We start from the raw sequence: 12,627 nt of genomic DNA, 5'->3' as shown, positions 1-12,627 counted from the left end.
TATCAGTGTACTGTATTTGTTCAAGACACTAAATTGCTAAATGTTAGACACAAAAACCTATCCATACATAGGAAAATGACAGGACTTCTTACTTCTTTGTCTTCTTTTCTGCATTTTAGTGCGGTAACTATATCTTGGTAGGGCTGAGTAGGTATTGTCACAGTTTTTATCACTTTGGGTGGTGGTGCAGGAGCCTTAAAAACTCCATCATCTTTTTGATTTGGTTCCTTTGAAGACAGCCTCACCTATTAAAAAGGGTATTAGTTACTCTAAAAAATATTCTATCTAATAAAAGAGTAATATGCAAATTAACCATCACTCCACTACACCCATAAACCACGCCCTCCAACAACACCCACCACCAATAAGGAGCGAATATACAAATAAACACAACCAAGATGGCTACAGCCACAGATAGCAGGAGGGAGATTGGGTTACCCAGACAATGGAGGAAGCCACGCTTTCCACCTGCCAACCTAGGCCTCCACTCAAGGCTACAAAGTTTCAATTGTATAAGATAAATAAACCCCAGATACCAGGGCCTCGCTTGGGTGGCCAGGGGGGCGAGGCCAGCCTGCAAACCACCACAGGCCCCTTGCCCAGGCTGACCCCTGCTCCAAGGGAACCACCACACTGATCCGGAACATCCTCCAGGGCAAACCAGCTGGCCCCCATCTGTGCACCAGGCCTCTATCCTATCTAATAAGAGAGTAAGCTGCAGATTGACCATCACTCCAACACACAATAGCTGCCCCCACGTGGTCAAAGATCCTGCCCCTATCTGGAAACAAAGTGAGCACCAGGCCAGCAGAGGGAAGTTGGGGGTGACTGTGCATGCAGGGAAGGGCAGTTTGGGGGGGCAGGCACAGGCCTGCAGAGGAGAGCAGTTGGGGGGGACCAGGCCTGCAGGGGAGGGTAGATAGGGGTGACCAGACCTGCAGGGGATGGCAATTAGGAGCAAACAGGCTGGAAGGGGAGCAGTTAGGCAGCATCCAGGCTGGCAGGGGAGTGGTTAGGGGGTCAGGGGCAATCAGGAAGGCAGGCAGGCAAGTACTTAGGAGCCAGCAGTCCTGGATTATGAGAGGGATGTCCAATTGCCCATTTAGGCCCGATTCCACAGTCGGACATCTCTTGAGGGATCCCTGATTGGAGAGGGTGCAGGCTGGGCTGAGGGACCCCTCACCCCCTGCACAAATTTCGTCCACCGGGCCTTTAGTATATACACACACATAAAAATAGTAAAATGTCCTCTATCTAGCAAATGTAGCTTATGAAAAAAAGATGGGAAGCGGCCTCTGAAAGGTCATAAGGGACATTTAAAAATTCCATTTACTACAAGGTAAAATTAATAATGTGTTTTACTTACAAAAGAACCACTCAGGAATTCCCACTGCTTTCTTAAACTGAGATTTCACACAATTTTTTTATTTTATTTTATATTTATTGATTTTTACAGAGAGGAAGGAAGAGGGAAAGAGAGTTAGAAACGTCAATGAGAGAGAAACATCGACCAGGGATGTGCCCGCAGCCAAGGTACATGACCTTGACAGGAATCGAACCAGGGACCATTCAGTCCACAGGCTGACGCTCTATCCACTGAGCCAAACCGGTTTTGGCAAGATTTCACACAATTTGCTATTTTGTTTTTAGGACTATTAGAAAGAATAAAGAACCACAATTCCATATATAAGCAGTATTGATAAGAAGCTAGGGATGGGATAGAAAAACTACAACCGATAGACAAAAGAATTTTTAAGAACAGAAAACTGTACTTCAGGGTAGAAATAAATAGCTAAAGTAAGGGCATAGCATATAATTACTAATACGTACAATGATGATATTATGCTACTAAAAGAAGTTTAATGTATTCAACTTAAGAAGATAGAGAACTAATTATACATTATATTTTACAAAGATCTAACTTTTGTTGTTATAAAAAACTCACTCCTTAAAAACAAAAAAGAACTCACTCCTTGATAACTCCAGATGCCTGAGGAGTTACCGTTATCTACAACAGCCATGCCCATCTAAGCATCTCTAAATTCCTGATGCCCTTGTAACATAGAATTCTTGTTATTCAAAAAGTGAACTCCTATACACCTGGGGGAAGCCTAAAATGTCATTAACTTGGTCAAAACACACTTTCAAAGAACCTGGCATCAATGAAAGAGAAAAATAAAAGAATGAAAGGATTAAAGTACTGAGGAAGAAATCACAAAGAAATTGTTAAAATAATAATAATAATAATAATAATAATATGAAGTGATATAAAAAAAAATCAAGTTTCAAAACAATAGAGAACTGAAATGCATAAATGCCATAATATATATTTATATCCTGTATATGAGGCCCCTAGAATCATAAAAAATGCAAAAAATTCACTATTAATAACTCATTCTTAAATTGCTCCCTTAAAAATCAAACTGCCCCTCTGTTGGAAACCACTGATCTAGAAATATTACTGTATATAGTCCTAGCAGTTATTCTGAATAAATTTATTTGATAAGAATGTTTTTCAAATGTGTTCTGAATTGAATTACTGGAATGCAGGAAAAGTTCTCTAAAAAATGAATTAACCACTCAAAGCCACTTTATCATCTATGTAGGATATAATGTATAACACAATTCTAAATACAAATTTCAATGACAGACTAATTTGCCCTTTAAAATGGAACACTATCCTATACAATAAAAGCCTAAAATGCAAAATGTCCACTTGACCGAGAGTTTGACTGGGAGTTCAACAGCTTGCTATGACGTGCGCTGGCCACAAGGGTGTGGCATGGAACATGGTGGGCGTAGGCAATGCCACGCTGGCATTGCCGGCCCCGAAGGGTCCTAATGAGCGCAGGATGGTAGAGCAGTTAAGTGGGCGGCGCCAAGCCAAAAGCGGTTCAAACGGGGCCCAATCACCCTGCAGACAGCAACCAGCAGCAGCAGGACAGCCACCTGGCTCCCAGGTGATGAGGGAGCTGGGCTGGGGGGCTCATGACTCAGGGGGAGGTGGGTGTGCAGGGGTTGGGGCAGGTGCTGCCTAGTGCCCAGAGGTTAGCTGGGACCTGCCCTTCCACGCCGGATGCTCACACTTTGATTGTTGACCAGGCCTAGGGACCACACCTGTGCACGAATTTTGTGCACCAGGCCTCTAGTAATTCCACAAATGTGGGTCCGAAGTAAAAAAAAAAAAAATTAAGGCTTTTATTTATAACGTGGTAAGACCCAAATTTCTGTAATCCCATCCACAATCCTCACTTTTCCAATGAATTAAACTAAATTTTTATTAGGAAGCCACTAATTTTAGTTAAGAAGTTCAAAATAAACTGGTAAAGAGGAAAGTCAGAGACATGCAAATTATGAATAAAGATAACAAATAAACAAATATGAAATTAAAAAGTACAGTTCACTTACTGCAACACTCTGAGGTTTTACTACTGGTGGCCCAGGTAGTTCTTCTGAGTCTGGATGGTTCCAATGTCTGGCATTATACACAGCTTTTGTAGGAGACTATAGAAATGAGAAAAAGGTCAACTGTTTCCATATTTTGCATCCTTATGAAACTGTCTTATTTCATAAAATAAAAGTCATAATGAATAATTTAAATGCATAAACATATACCCTAGACCAGCTGTCACCAACTTTTTGGACCTCACGGACAATCAGTGGTCCACGGACTACTGGTTGGCAACCACTGCCTTTGAGCAGATAAACAGTATCTAGCTCATATTCCCACTATGTACCCATGCCTATGGCAGACATGGAGTCACTGTGACATTCTCCCATGAAACTGATCATCAGTGCTCTAGAGGACAACTATTAACAATCAAGATAATCCTACCTAATAAAATGAAAATATGCAAATTAACAATCAAGACAAGGAGAAGTAAACCTCTTGTCAGGCTTGTGCTAACTTATTAATCAATGTAATTAATTCAATATGTTCTTTATTCCTCATGCTACTGATTCATGCCCCACATTCTTCCAACCATAGAAATGGGACAGGATAAGTGATAAAGGCCTATATTCATTTAAGTGAAACTCAGGGTCAGATGAGTGCCATCATTCAAAAGTTTTCAAATTTTATAAAGGTAAATATTGTACATACGCCTGGTATAAAAACAGAGAGAGGTCTAAAGCAGTACTATGTAATAACATCCATGATTTCTACTGCAAAATTTATACATATTTACACTAAATAGGATATTGCCCCAACTCAGTTTAGGGTACTTTACTGGCAAATCAATTTACTATAAACAAGGAAAAAAAAACTTTCAGTTTAACATTCTTTATTTCAGAATTGAGAATAAAGAACTGTGAACCTGTATAATCAAATCCAAAGGATAAAACCTGTATAAAATGAACATATCAATTATTCCAAAGGAAACTGATTAAAGACCAACATTTTGTTCATCCTTTATAAATGTTAAATTTTGATCTTTAACCTTCAAATAAGTGGTTTTAATTTCGTTAGAGATTAAAGGATTATGATGATTTATGTGTTTATAGTACTAATACAAAAATAAGAGTACAAGAGGAGAAACATACAAGATTGGCCAAAAATCTACATAAAAATATTACCCATCTTCCCTTACAAGCTGCAATGAACTAACATAATTGAAATTAAGCATCAGACAAAGTTATCATTTTATACAAATACTAGAGGCCCAGTGCACGAAATTCATGCAGCGGGGGAAAGGGGATGGTGGTGTCCCTCAGCCCAGTCTGCACCTTCTCCAATCTGGGATCCCTCTCACAACCCAGGACTGCTGGCTCCCAACTGCCTGCCTTCCTGCCTTCCTGATTGCCCCTAACCACTTCTGCCTGCCAGCCTGATCACCCCCTAACCACTCTCCTGTCAGCCTGATTGATACCTAACTGCTCCCCTGCCAGCATGTTTGCCCTTAACTGCCCGCCCTTGCAGGCCTGGGTCCCTCCCAACTGCCCTTCCCTACAGGCCTGGTCCCTCTCAACTGCTCTCCCTTGCAGGTCTGGTCCCTCTCAACTGCCCTCCCCTGTGGTAGCCATCTTGTGTCCACATGCGGGCAGGATCTTTGACAAGGGGGCAGCTATTGTGTGTTGGAGTGATGGTCAATCTGCATCTTACTCTTTTATTAGGATAGAGGCCTGGTGCATGGGTGGGGGCCAGTTGGTTTGCCCCGAAGGGTGTCCTGGATCAGAGTGGAGGTTCCCTTGGGGCTTGGGGCGGCCTGGGTGAGGGGCCTGTGGTGGTTTGCAGGCTGGCCACACGCCCCCGGTGACCCAAGTGGAGGCCCTGGTATCTGGGGTTTATTTATATTCTACAATTTGAACTTTGTAGCCTGGAGTGGAGCCAAGCCTCCTGCTCACTCCATGGCTGTTTCCATTTCTGTTTGGATTTGTTTACCTTCTGTAATTGAAACTTTGTAGCCTTGAGGGAGGCTTAGGCCAGCTAGGGCAGGTGGAAAGCTTGGCTTCTTCTGTTGCCTGGGAAACCCAAGCCTCCCTCCTGCTCTCTGTGACTGTAGCCATCTTGGTTGGATTTATTTGCATACTTGCTCTGATTGGCTGATGGGCATGGCTGGTGGTTGTAGCAGAGTGGTGGTTAATTTGCATATTACAGCACTCTTTTATTAGGTAGGATTATCTTCAAATTAACCATGTTATAACATCAAGATTGCAGTGTAGCCAAAACCGGTTTGGCGCAGTGGATAGAGCGTCAGCCTGCGGACCAAAAGGTCCTGGGTTCAATTCCGGTCAAGGGCATGTACCTTGGTTGTGGGCACATCCCCAGTATGAGATGTGCAAGAGGCAGCTGATCGATGATTCTCTCTATCCCTCTCTCTTCCTCTTTGTAAAAAAAATCAATAAAATATATATTTTAAATATAAAAAAAAAAAAAAAGATTGCAGTGTAAACTCCATAAGAACTGTCTGCTTTTTAAGAGTTTTTTCTTGGGTTTTTTTTTTTTTTTTTAAGAGAGAAAGGGGAAAGGAGAGGATGATCTGCTGCCTCCTACTACATGTTCCCTATGGAGAACTGAGTCATCTGGACATGAACCATGACTGGGAAGCAAGCCGGCAACCGTTCAGTGCTCAGGACAATGCCCAACCAACTGAGCCACACTAGCCAGGGCAACAACTGGTTTTTAAAAGATAAAGCTTAAATTGATTCACATATTAAATGTGTTAGAAGATCTGCCGAGACCGGTTTGGCTCAATGGATAGAGCGTCGGCTTGGGGACTAAAGGGTCCCGGGTTTGATTCCGGTCAAGGGCATGTACCTTGATTGCGGGCATATCCCCAGTAGGGGGTGTGCAAGAGGCAGCTGATCAATGACTCTCTCTTATCGATGTTTCTAACTCTATCTCTCTCCCTTCCTCTATGTGAAAAATCAATAAAATATATATATTTTTAAATGTGTTAAAAAATCTTAATGTTAAAAGAAATTCTACTATGAAACTTACATCAAGTAGAAAGTCTCTCATTTATAAACAGACCAATTATTCTTATGTAACATGTTTGTATAAAGTGATGGTGCTTTGATAATCTAAAAAGCAGTTTATGTACTCACACAATGACTTAACTAGGCTTCTTGAGACACAACAACATAGGCACTCAAGCATCCACCATATAATATGCTACTCGTTTAAACAACCTCTAATACACAAACCACTGACCTGTGGAAAGAATAGGTACTTCAAAACTCAAAAACTTTCCTTTTAAAACTCACTGATTTCAGCTCAGTTAGTAGGAGTGTCGTCCTTAGCATCAAAAAGGTTGCAGGCTCAATCACTGGTTGGGGCACATATGGAAGGCAATTGGTCGATGTTTCCCTCACATTGACATTTCTTTTTCTCTCTCCCTTTCTCTCTCTAAAAATCAATAAAAACATATATTTAAACATGAATGAGTGAATGAATGAATGAATGAATGAATGAAATGACATGATTGTCACTGAATAAATGAGTAAATTCTTGATACTGTAGGATTCACAGTTTGTCTGGTTTGTGTTGACAACAACCGTACTACCGTACTGTATACAGGTAATAAATTTCCTTTATTTTCATTTAACAATAAATGTGTACCGTATTCTTCTTCATGGAAAAATAAGACATCCCCTGAAAATAAGATCTAGCGCATCTTTGGGAGCAAAAATTAATATAAGACACTGTCTTGTTTTCGGGGAAACAGGGTAATACTGTATGGTATATTAAGAGTTTCTTAAGAGGGCATATCTCATGTTGTGGTTTTAACCATAATGAAAGATTTTTCAAAAAGCCCTTGAAAACTAGCTATGTAGATAATAACTGAAAATTTTATATTAAAAGGACACATTCAACCCTGGTGTGGCACAGTAGTTGAGCATTGACGTATACCTAGGAGGTCACATGCCCAGGTTGCAGGTTCAATTCTCAGTATGGGGCGAACAGAAGGCAGCAGATTAACGATTCTCAATTATTACTGATATCTATCTTCCCCTCACCCCCATCTCTCTCCCTCTCTCTCCTTCCTCTTTAAATCAATAAAAGTATTTTTTTAAACTTGGGTTTATTAATAGGGTTTACTATAGGAAGGAGGAGGAAATGAAGATACACCCTGCTTTCTAAAAATTAGTGAGATAAACAACATCTGAATGTAATTATTACACACTGTGGGGAGAGGAACCAAAGTGCATGACAATGACTGACTTTGAGGTCTTCAAATGATTCCAAAATGATATAATTCACATACACTGAAATGATTTGTATCTGAAAATTATACAACACGACATCACATGCTAATGTCACTCAGTAAAAGTGACTGTGTACAGTATCTGCAAAAAATATAACCAACTTTTCATGGAAAATGAAAGTCATCCTTACCATACCATTTAGCAACCTAGCTAAGTTTTATCTGGATCATTCTGACTGCACCACCAGGCTCATCTTTAATCTTGTTAATTTTATTCTGGTTTGTGAAGCAGACATGTCATATTAACCAGATTCCTCAACTTTTCTCTGTTAAAATATCTGTGAATTGTTTATTTAGAATAAATTAAGTAGAAAGCTCTTTAGGAATATTCTAAGATTGAAATCATTTTAATATACAGTTCAGTTCTAGTGATCTTAAATATATTATTCTTTACTATTCAATTATCACAACAACAAATAAAGAGAACCTCAAATGTAACACATTATTACAGTGAAGAAAAAATATGCCAAAAACAGGCCTATGAAGGAATAATATATTCATAAGAGAGAATCCAGTTTCTATCAAGATAATGGATAAAAATCTGTTTTTACAATTATAATGCCAAGGCTATGGTTAAACAGAATGGTGTGTTGAGTCACAATTATAAAGCAGAGGAAAGAAAAGTTCCTTCATGAAAAGCTAAGATGCTAAGAAGAAATGACAGTATTATGCTATCCTTCATTAAACTGGTTCCCAAAAGGGAAAAAAATTAGAATAACTGCCTTTAAGTCATATGAACTTTTAAAACAGTACCCGAGTTTTCATTTTTTTTTTTAAATATATTTTATTGAGTTTTTACAGAGAGGAGGGAGAGAGATAGAGAGCTAAAAACATCGGTAGAGAGAAACACCGACCAGCTGCCTCTTGCACACCCCCCACCGGGGATGTGCCCGCAACCAATGTACATGCCCCTGACTGGAATCGAACCTGGGACCTTTCAGTCCGCAGACCAACGCTCTACCACTGAGCCAAACTGATTTCAGCTAGTACCCGAGTTTTCAAAGAAGACTATGTACTAAATGAGGACAAATACAGTAACCTGATCAGAATTAATCCAGCCTGCTCTGGCCAAGTGGTTCAGCTGGCTGGAACATTGTCGGGCACACCAAAAGGTTGCAAGTTTAATGGGAGACAGCTGATTGTTTCTCTCTCACATTGATATTTCTCTCCCTGCCCCCTCTTCCCTCCCCTCCCATCCCCTCCCTCTCTTTCAAATCAGTAAACATATCTTTCAATGAAGATTTAAAAAATAAATTAATCCAGATGTTCCCACTCACGAATATCAGACCAGAATCACACCAATTAGCACACTCTAAGTTCTGCCAAAACCAAGAGCTGCAATGCCAAATATGTATGGTGTGTGTATGGATGTGTGGAGCGGAGGGGTACTTTGGTGGCAATTCAAACAGGAAAATCTGGATTTGGCCTTTTAAAAAATTGTTAAAGATATATATTTTAAAAGATGAGTATTAGAAGCTGAGGAAAGAGGAGAATCCAAGATGGCTACACAGGTAAACACCTAGCCGCAGCTGCACACAATTTCAATAAAATACAACTAAAATATAAAATGGACATTACCCAGAACTACAGGAAAGTCGACTGACTGGAAATTCTACAACGAGAAGCAAGGAGAAAACCCGAAGGAAGAGCAGAGGAGCTGGAAAAGTCCAAGGTACGGAGACACACGGCGCACGGAGAGGACGGAGCAGGAGAGGAGGGAGGCTGAGTGCCTGGTTGGCGTTCCCTAGCAGGAAGGAGATAAAAGCTCCGAATGTGCTGGGCTCCAGTTCCGACTGCTCTGAACCCCAGTTCTAGGCCAGACCCCGGGGACCCAGGCTCAAACAAAGGGAGCTGGGCTGTAAGGTGGAAAGGCTGAACCCCGGGGAAGCGGCGAAAGGAGGTCCCGGAGGCACACACATTTTGCACAGAGAAGGGACGGTTGGCTGTGCCGGAGGATGCCCTGGCGGGAAGGAGACAGGGGCTCCAGAGTGCTCTGAACACCACCTCCAACTCCACTTCCAACTGAACTGAACCCCAATACCGGGCTCATTGGGGGAGAGCCTAGACTGTTTGGTAGCAAGCGAAAATCGAGGGCACCTTTCTCTCAGAGGCGCTTGCAACGAGTACTGAAGGACCCTGAGACTCAGGAGCCGCATAAGGCAGGGCTGACAGAAGCCAACCTGAAACTCCGCCCCATCAGGGAAGCTGTGAAAATGCCGAAACAAGGAAATAGATCACAAGTGAAAGAAATTGAGAACAAAAAGCGACTGGATATAGAGTTCAAATCTACACTTATAAGGTTTTTCAATAATTTCCTAGAAAAGATCGATAAGACCTCTGAGGATATGACAAGGGATCAACTAGAATAAGGAATCAACAAGAAATAAAGAATACATTGTCTGAAATAAAAAATATTATACAGAGTCCTAAAAACAGAATGGAAGATTGCAAGAATCAAGTCAAAGATTTGGAACATAAAGAGCCAGAAGACACTCCTCCGCAGAAGCTAGAAGGCAAGAGAATCCAGAAAGTTGAAGATAATGTAAGAAACCTCTGGGACAACTTCAAGCGAACCAACATCAGAATTATGGGGGTCGCAGAAGATGAGAGAGAGCAAGATATTGAAAACATACTGAAAGAAATAGTGACAGAAAACTTCCCCCACCTGGTGAAAGAATTAGACTTACAAGTCCAGGAAGTGCACAGAACTCCAAACAAAAGGAATCCAAGGAGGACCACATCAAGACAAATCATAATTAAAATTCCCAGAGCAAATGACAAAGAGAGAATCTTAAAAGCAGCAAGAGCAAAGAAGGTAGTTACCTATAAAGGAGCACCCATATGATTGTCAGCTGATTTCTCAACAGAAACCATGCAGGCCAGACGGGAATGGCAAGAAATATTCAAGGTGATGAATAGTAAGAACCTACAGCCAAAGATAATCTCTCCAGCAAAGCTATCACTCAGAATCGAAGGTCAGATAAAGAGCTTCAATAATAAAAAAAAGCTAAAGGAGTTCATCACCACCAAACCAGAATTATATGAACTGCTGAAGGGGGTTCTTTTAGAAGAGAAAGTAAATAAAGATAAAAATTATGAACAACAAATACGTAACTATCAACAAGTGAATCTGAAATACAAGGAAATTTTTTAAAAAATCTGATGAACAATTTAACTGTTTGAATATAATAGAATCAGAGGTATGGAAGGGGAGTGAACTGATGATTCTTGGGGAAACGGGGAGAGGGGTGTGTGGGAAGAGACTGAACATAAACTGTGCACCTATGGATGAGGACAATGGGGGGTGGGGAAAGGGCAGAGGGTTGAGTGGTGGGGAAAGGGCAGAGGGTTGGGTGGGAACCTGGTGGAGGAGAGCAATGGCGGCAGGGGGGGGGGGGGGACAGTTGTAATAATATGAACAATAAAAATTAAAAAAAATTTAAAATAAAAAAGAAAGACTAGGATACCTTTTAGCTCTTTAGAATTTTTAGGCATAACATATAATCTCAAATTGTTCTAAACTATGATAAACTTAAAATAAAATTTCATAATTTGTTCAGTATTCAGAGGATTAAATTGTTTGAGGGAAAACTGCATATATCTCTAAAGTAAAACCAAGAATGACTGTACTGCTTTAGACATTTAGAATGTTAAGACAGAGCATTATGAATAGAATACAATACACGAGTAAAAAGGAGTAGTAAAGCTGAAAAATGTCTTTCCTGCCTGATTCACTTAAGTTCCACAGATAAACTGTTTAAAGATTCAGCAGTTAATTTTATGAGAAAATTGTCAGCACATACCTTACGAAGAACAATACATATTACTACTCAGTTGTTAGTGAGTACAACTTCAAAAGTGTAATTAGTTGTGAAAGTTTTATAAAAGCCATTGTCACTTCAGAATATCAACTTGAAATAGAATATAAACATAAACTCTTAACTTCCAGATAACAAAAAACTTACTTGTGAAATAACAACTTATGTTTTTATTCAACTAGATGCCTGGTGCACAGATTCATGTATCGGTGGGGCCTCTCTGCCATGCCTGCAGGGATTGGGCCAAAATCGGCAGTCAAACATCCCACAGGGGGTCCCAGATTGTGAGAGGGAGCAGGCCTCTAGTAGGCATATAAGATCTTTGCTTAATCTCTTCCAGCCCTCTCCGCTTCCCTCAAGGGATTCCAGTAGTTTTGGGCCTAAACAGGCAGTCAGACATCCCTCTCACAATCCAGGGCTGCTGGTTCCCCCAAATGCTCACCTGCCTGCCTTCCTGATTGTCCCTAACCAATTCTGCCTGCCAGCCTAATCACCCTTTAATCACTCCCCTGCCAGCCTGATTGCCACTAATTGCCCTCCCCTATCAGCCTGGTCCCTCCCAACTGCCCTCCCCTGCTGGCCATCTTGTGTCCACATGGGGGCAGCTATTTTTCACCATATGGGGCAGCCATCTTGTGTGTTGGAATGATGGTCAATTTGCATATTGCTTTTATTAAATAGGATTATAAAAGATATTAGAATAAGCCATGATGAAAGTTATCAGCTGAAAGGGGTTTCACCATTTTACAATTAAAAATACCATTAAATACTAGTATATAATGAACCAGTTATACTGGGAAAATGACTAACATACTTAGAAATATGAAAAGAGAAACTGTAAACACATTGAGACACCTGTGGTTAAAAAATATTCATTTTCCTTTAAGAATATTTAGCTGGACACATGCTTGTCCCGATTTTCCAACATCTCTTGTGGTTTGGGTACATGACTAAGTTCGTCAGTGATGTGTGAACAGAGTGAGGTAGCCTCCTGGCTCCTGGCCTTCTAGACTGCCTCCCCCTTTTCATTCTTTGTTTTTAAATCCTCTGGAAACGGTAGACCACCACACAGAGGAAGCTGGTTCCCAACAACACAGCAACTT

General features: G+C 40.8%; 1 protein-coding gene across 12 annotated transcripts in view; it reads right to left on the bottom strand.

Moving 5' to 3' along the window:
* The window catches only part of WAPL (WAPL cohesin release factor), an 85,942-nt gene that overhangs the window by 34,700 nt on the left and 38,615 nt on the right, over window positions 1–12,627 (bottom strand). For 8 of the 12 annotated variants that reach the window (XR_006739571.1, XM_045570701.1, XM_045570705.1 and 5 more), the window contains 2 exons: window positions 3,409–3,504; window positions 93–245 (listed from right to left, as the gene is read on the bottom strand). Coding sequence is in view for 11 of the 12 variants with exons in the window: in XM_045570701.1 (XP_045426657.1) it covers window positions 93–245; window positions 3,409–3,504 (249 nt within the window). In the remaining variant the exon portion in view is untranslated. The remainder of the gene's footprint in view (window positions 1–92; window positions 246–3,408; window positions 3,505–12,627) is intronic. The other 4 variants (XM_045570703.1, XM_036461302.2, XM_036461303.2 and 1 more) reach the window with 2 other exon arrangements.

The sequence above is a fragment of the Pipistrellus kuhlii genome, unplaced genomic scaffold, assembly GCF_014108245.1.
Source record: "Pipistrellus kuhlii isolate mPipKuh1 unplaced genomic scaffold, mPipKuh1.p scaffold_m20_p_35, whole genome shotgun sequence".
Taxonomy (NCBI): Eukaryota; Metazoa; Chordata; class Mammalia; order Chiroptera; family Vespertilionidae; genus Pipistrellus; species Pipistrellus kuhlii.
Note: the sequence above shows the minus strand (reverse complement) of the source record. Positions and strands in the feature narration are given on the sequence as shown.